Consider the following 6,639-nt stretch of genomic DNA (forward strand, 5'->3'; position numbering starts at 1 on the left):
GCTCCGAGCTCACCGAGCCTGCGACCGGTTCAAGGTAACATGGGGCTGCGAGCTTACTGTCAGCTCTGTCTCTGTAGCCGGCTTTCCCGTTCCAATACCCGCAAGCTCTGCGACACTCAGACACCCCCGATCCTTCTGTGACCCTGCGGGACCTGAGGCCACGCTGACCCTGCGTGGGCTTCGCCCCGGTTTAGCCTCTGGAGCGATGTCCCTCAGCGGAACAGACTTTTAAAAGTCCTGATTTTGTGCGCGGTTGCTCCGCCGCTTGCCGGGAGCCGGCCCCTCCCCCCGGGGTCTATCTTCCCGTCGCTTTGGATTCACTTCTCCGCCGGTCCTACCTTTCAGAAAGTGGTTGATTTTCTGTTTCCAGAATTGCTGTTCTTCTTCTCTTCGATCTGCCGATGGATTTTCAGGTGTTTGCAATCTTTAGATAAGCTATCTAGCTGATCTATTTCTTTATTTATTTGAGAGAGAGAAAGAATGAGTGAGGAAACACAAGCAGGGGACGTTGGAGAGGGAGAAACAGGCCCTCTGCCGAGCTGAGAGCCTTATGCAGGGCTTGATCCCAAGACCCTGGGATCATGACCTGAGCTGAAGGCAGATGCCCAATGACTGAGCCACCCAGGTTCCCCTAAATATCACATTTTGAGCAACTTTGCATCCCTGAGATAAATCCTCTTTGGCCATAGCATTTTATGAGTTGCTGAATTCAGTTTACTAGCATTAGTATTGAAGACTTTTGTGTCTACAGTTCTAAGAGATATTGGTCTATAATTTCATTTTCTTGTGTTATCTTTACCTGGTTTTGGAATCTGGCTAATACGGACTCTCACAGAATGAATGCGAAGTGTTCTCTCCACTTCTACGTTTTGAATGATTTTTGAATCTTCCTTAAATGTTTTCACAGAATTCACCAATGTGCCATATGGTCCCAGATTTTTTTTATGTAAAGTTTTTGGATTACCTGTTCGATTATTTTACTTGTTTAAGTTCCATTAAGATTGTCTATTTTGGGGTTAAGATTAAGGAATTTGAGTCTATCTAGGAACCTGTCAAATTTCTTTAGTTTTCTAATTTATTAGCATGCAATTGTTCCTCGTATTGCAATTTAATTCTTTTTATTTCTATAAGGCTAATAGGAATGCCTCTCTTTCATTCCAGATTTTTTCATAATTTGGTATTTTTATCTTATTTTGGTAAGAATAGCCAAAAAATTGTCAATTGCTTATCTTTAAAGAATTACCTTTTGGGGCACCTGGGTATAAAATCTTTTTTTTTTAAAAAGAATTAGCCTTGGCGCCTGGGTGGCTCAGTGGGTTAAAGCCTCTGCCTTCAGCTCAGGTCATGATCCCAGGGTCCTGGGATCGAGCCCCGCATCGGGCTCTCCACTTCTTGGAGAGCATGCTTCCTCCTCTCTCTCTGCCTTCCTCTCTCTCTGCCTACTTGTGATCTCTGTCTGTGAAATAAAAAAAAAAAGAATTAGCTTTTGTATATATTGATTTTCTCTGTTGTGTCTTATTTCATTTATATGTGATCTCATCTTTCAAAATTTCTTTCCTTTTGCTTGCCTTTTAACTCATTCTTCCTTTATTATGTTTTTATTTTTATTTCTTTATTTAAGAGACTGAAAGAGTGAGTGAGAAAGGAAGAGTAGAGGGACAAAAGCAGTCCTCACTGAGTACAGAGCCCAACACGGGGCTCGATCCCACAACCCCGAGATCATGACCTGAGCCAAAACCAAGAATTGGTCACCTAACCAACTGAGCCACCTCTAAGCCCCTAATTTGTTTTTCATTTTGTCATTTCTTAAGATGATAGGTTATGAAAGTAACACTTTCTTCCTTTTTAAATATATGTTTACAATCCTAAGTTTCCCTCAAAAAAAAATTAACTGTATCCCATAAGACTTTGTATTTTATATTTTCACTTTCAAGAGATGAGCAAGTGACCGATTTTTGGCTTTCATTCATCTCAAGGTATTTTCTAACTTCTACCGTGATTTCTTTTTTGACTCATGTCTTATTTAGGAGTGTGTTATTTATTTTCCACATACTTGTGAATTTTCTGTTTCCTTTTGTGAATGACTTTTATTTTATTGCATGGAGTTAGAGACCATACATTGAGTGACTTTAGTTCTTCAAGATGTATACTACATTTATAGGTCTTTTGGTTTTTCAGACTGGATAATCTCAATTGATCTCTATTCATATTCCCTGATTATTTCATCTATTACTACCACTGAGCTCATCTGGAGAATATTTTGTTTCAGTTATAATGCAACTTTCATTTCATTCTAATTTTATTTTTATTATATTCTTGATTTGGTGTGGCACCATTCTTGTACTTCCTGTGTATTCTTTTTTTTAAGAGTTTATTTATTTATTTGACAGACAGAGATTACAAGTAGGCAGAGAGGCAGGCAGAAAGAGAGAGAGGAGGAAGCAGGTTCCCTGCTGAGCAGAGAGCCCAGTGCTGGGCTAGATCCCAGGACCCTGGGATCATGACCTGAGCCAAAGGCAGAGGCTTTAACCCACTAAGCCACCCAGGCACCCCAGTGTATTCTTTAAACATGGTTTTTCTTCAGTTCTTTAACATATGGATACAGAAGAATGACAGTTTTTGTCCACACCTTTATCCATTCATCCTGTATCTGGAGTTCTTGGGCAATGGCTTTAATTGAATGTATTTTGTTTTTTGTTTTCCTAGTGTATAGATAGCTATAATTCCCTTTTGCTGGAGTATTGTGCAATTTCTTGAGAAAATTAAGGTTTAAATTATATAATGTGGTAACTATAGAAAGTAGATTCTCCCCCTGGGTTTTGAAAGGTAGCCTAAACTTCAAGGCCAGATCTCCTGAGACTACATTTCACTGTTTCCTCCCTACATACACATATTTGCACACTTCATCTGACTGTATTTTAATTATTAAACTGGGTAGTGGAAAGCATATGTCTATTTACTTATTTACTGCTGTTTAATTTTGATGTTATTTTCTAATTATACAATGATTCTCTTTTAGCTGCTACTCCATGGAGTGTGCATCAAGAATGCAACAAAATTCTATTGGCTTTCTTACCACAAATGTTGTTTTTCATTTCACAGATGAAATGTGAAATTTTCACAAATGTAGGCTTTCATTTGACTTGAGCTCCCCAATACACTCAAATCAAGAAAGATTATTAAGTACATAGAAAAATGGGGATTCAAATTGTGTCATGCTTTCTGCCTACGCATAATAGACATGTGATGTAAAACGGATATCGAGACAAAATATTTAGCTTGGTTTTTAATCGTTGCACCTAAACACTGTCAGACTGCAGACAAATCAATCATTATGTTCTTATTTGTAAACTGAGAATAATATCAGCTCTACTTAATACTTTAATATTTATGCATTTTACATCAAATGTTACATATTTCTACATAAACGTTACAAAATGCATTTTATTGAGATAAAATGTGTATATTTTCTTGTGTACCTACGTAGTTACTATATAATAGATAGGGTTATAAATTACTTTCCCAAGGTCACACTCTCTTAAATTCTATATCTGAAAGTCAACCTTTTCTTTTTTGTTTTTTTTTTCCATATGAAACTATGCAAATTTATTACACAGATGTTCTTAGCTCTATTCACAATGCCACAAACTGGAAAACTACATATATACACAAGTATATGCATACATAAGCACATATGTATATATATACATGTATACACAATGGAATAATGTTTTTTTAAAATTTATTTCTTATTTATTTTCAGCGTAACAATATTCATTATTTTTGCACCACACCCAGGGCTCCATGCAATCCAGCACTCTCTAAAACCCACCACCTGGTTCCCCCAACCTCCCACCCTCCCTGCCCCTTCAAACCACTCAGATTGTTTTTCAAAGTCTATAGGCTCTCATGGTTCAACTCCCTTCCAATTTCCCCCAACTCCCTTCTCCTATCTCTCCATGTCCTGCATGCTATTTGTTATGCTCCACAAATAAGTGAAACCATATGATAATTGACTCTCTCTGCTTGACTTATTTCACTCAGCATAATCTCTTCCAGTCCCTTCCATGTTGCTACAAAAGTTGGGTATTTGTCTTTTCTGATGGAGGCATAATACTCCATAGTGCATACGGACCACATCTTCCTTATCCATTCGCCCGTTGAAGGGCATCTTGGTTCTTTTCACAGTTTGGCGACCGTGGTCATTGCTGCTATAAACATTGGGGTACAGATGGCCCTTCTTTTCACTCCATCTGTAACTTTAGGGTAAATACCCAGGAGTGCAATGGCCGGGTCATAGGGAAGTTCTATTTTTAATGTCTTGAGGAATATCCACACTGTTCTCCAAAGAGGCTGCACCAACTTGCATTCCCACCAACAGTGGAAGAGGGTTCCCCTTTCTTCACATCTCCTCCAACACATGTTGTTTCCTGTCTTGCTAATTTTGGCCATTCTAACTGGTGTAAGGTGATATCTCAATGTGGTTTTAGTTGGAATCTCCCTGAGGGGAGTGATGATGAACATTTTTTCATGTGTCTGATGGCCATTTATATGTCTTCATTGGACATGTGTCTGCTTTGCACCCAACAGGAAATACACACAACCAAAACCACACATCAACCACCCGAAAATGCAAAAAAAGCCATCCTCAACAAGTTGGAAAGAGGACCTCAAGGATAGCCCTCCACCCTCTCCCACACCTTAAGCAACAAAAGTCCTTCCACCAAAGCTAACCCAGATCTTCAAGTACCTGGTGGAGATGCCTTCCCTCACATCGCAGATGCTGCCTATCAAGGCTTCAGCTCAGCTTCTGAAGGTGCAGATGCTCTAACCCCAAAAGCCTTCCTCTGCAGCAGGTTCCCTGGTCTTTCTGGCCTTCTGAGGAGTGAGGAATGGGGGAAATGGGAGGGAAGAGACAGGGATCCCGTTAAAAAGGAGGAGAAACAGCAAAACACAGGCACTGGTGAGCCCTTGCAATTTCCCAGGCATCCAGTGCTTCAAACTTGGTTCAGAGACCGACCACCCACCCACCCATTCCAGGGACTGAAACAGGGACCCGGAGGGTGCAGAAGGGGAGACACTGGCTGGATCTGGAGGGAGCATGTAGAGGCAGCCAGAGGCCTGTGGCGGGTAATGGGCCAGCTCCTTCCCTCTGCCCTCCCAGGCTGGTTCCCTCCCTTCCTCCCTACCTGGGTAAATCTCCCTTTGCCTGGGAGGAATGGCCATGGCGGTGGCAGCGGCGGAGGGCCACTGAGGAGGAGCTGCCAGGGCTGCTGCACTCAGAGCCGCCAGCCTCCAGCGGGAGCGAAGGCGCCCACTGCTGCCACAGCCTCCTCCAGCCCCAGGATCTCCATTTTAGCAGCGCGGGCCTCCCTCTGCCCTGGATAGCCACGGAAACTTGTCTTCGCCAGGTCCCTCCAGCCCCCAGCCCTCCCTCCCCTCCACCCTCTCAGCTAAGAGCAGGTACCTGGTCGGGCTCTCCTTATCGCACAAGGACGAGGGTGGGCTCTACTCCCGCACGCCCCCCTCCCAAAGCCCAAAGTGGCGCCACTGGAAGGAAAATGCCATCCACGAAGTCCTCCCAAACCCGGCCCCCCTCCCTTCTCAGCGCCAGTCCTCAGCCCTACCTCTGCCCTTCCTCAGTTGCTGGCCCTCGAGCTCCCGCTGCGGCCGCTTGCACAGTCCCCGCAGCCGCTCCGCCGCTTCCATCTGCGTTGGTGCCATCTGCGCCGCAGCTGCCGCTTGAGTCGCCAACACCGCTTGTGCAGCCGACGCAGTCTGCGCCGACGCCGCTATGTGCTCCACCGCTGCTACCGCCGCCGCCGCCGCCGCTTGAGCCTTGGACGCCCAAGCGGTCGCCGCTGGTGCAGCCCAGCTGTCTGCGCCAGTGCTGCTTGCACCTCTAACACCGTCGTCTGTGTCGCCGCCCCTTCGGCCGCCAACACTGCCTGCGCGGCCGCCGATGCCGCTTGTTCCGTCGAAGCCACCACCGTCTGCACCGCCGCTTGCGCGGCCGAAGCCACAGTCTGCACCGTCGCTGCTACCGCCGCCGTTGAAGCCGCTGCCGTCTGCCCCGTCGCCATTGTGCGCCGAGGCCACTTGCACCGTTGACGCCGTCGTCGGAGGCGTTGCTGGTTCCGCCGCTGAAATCGTCTGCGCCGCCACCGACGCCGCTTGTGCCGCCGCTGAAGCCGCTGCCACTGCTATCCCCGCCGACGCCAACGCTTATGCCGCTGCCGCCACCGCTTGAGCCCCGGAGGCCTTCGGAGCCGAAGCCGCTTGTGCAGCTACGCCCCTTGGTGACCTCGAAGCCACTGTCTGCGGCGTCACTGCTTCCGCCGCCAAGGCCGCCTGTGCCTCTGACGCTGCCGCTTCCGCCGCCGCCACCATCTGCGCCGCCAGCGGCGTCAGCCCCCATAGCGTCGATGCCTCAGCTGGGGCATCAGCGGCCTAAGCGGCGTCTGAGGCGGTGCAGAGGGCGTTGGCCGGAGAAGAGGCGGCGGCGTCGCCAAACAGGCGCGGACGGCATTGGCGTCGGCGGCGCAAGCGGGCTGGGCTGTACAAGCGGCGTCGGGATTCAAGTGGCGGCGGCGGCGCAGACGGCGGCGGCGGCGGCGGCAGAGTAGGCGGCAGAGTCGG

The 6,639-nt window shown here is 46.8% G+C and overlaps 1 protein-coding gene across 1 annotated transcript; it reads right to left on the minus strand.

The window, feature by feature from the left end:
• Nucleotides 1–4,497: 4,497 nt before the first annotated feature.
• On the minus strand, nucleotides 4,498–6,418 carry LOC123391594 (glycine-rich cell wall structural protein-like). Its single transcript, XM_045078416.1, has 3 exons — nucleotides 6,292–6,418; nucleotides 5,628–6,224; nucleotides 4,498–4,878 (listed from the first exon to the last, which is right to left on the minus strand). The coding sequence occupies exons 1-3, from the start codon at nucleotides 6,416–6,418 to the stop codon at nucleotides 4,799–4,801; spliced, it is 804 nt and encodes a 267-aa protein (XP_044934351.1). The 3' UTR covers nucleotides 4,498–4,798.
• Nucleotides 6,419–6,639: the final 221 nt, after the last annotated feature.

This window comes from Mustela putorius, unplaced genomic scaffold, assembly GCF_011764305.1.
Source record: "Mustela putorius furo isolate JIRA1106 unplaced genomic scaffold, ASM1176430v1.1 tig00000250_pilon_pilon_pilon, whole genome shotgun sequence".
In the NCBI taxonomy this organism is placed as follows: Eukaryota; Metazoa; Chordata; class Mammalia; order Carnivora; family Mustelidae; genus Mustela; species Mustela putorius.

Bases quoted from the DNA above. Each gene is read 5' to 3' on its own strand.
- LOC123391594 (XM_045078416.1), bottom strand. From the start codon at position 6,418: ATGGGGGCTGACGCCGCTGGCGGCGCAGATGGTGGCGGCGGCGGAAGC. The intron at 6,225-6,291 runs GTAGCTGCACAA...CAGCGGCATAAG, and splicing joins CTTCGAGGTCACCAAGGGGC to CGTTGGCGTCGGCGGGGATA. The intron at 4,879-5,627 runs GTAGGGCTGAGG...CTCACTCCTCAG, and splicing joins GCAACTGAGGAAGGGCAGAG to AAGGCCAGAAAGACCAGGGA.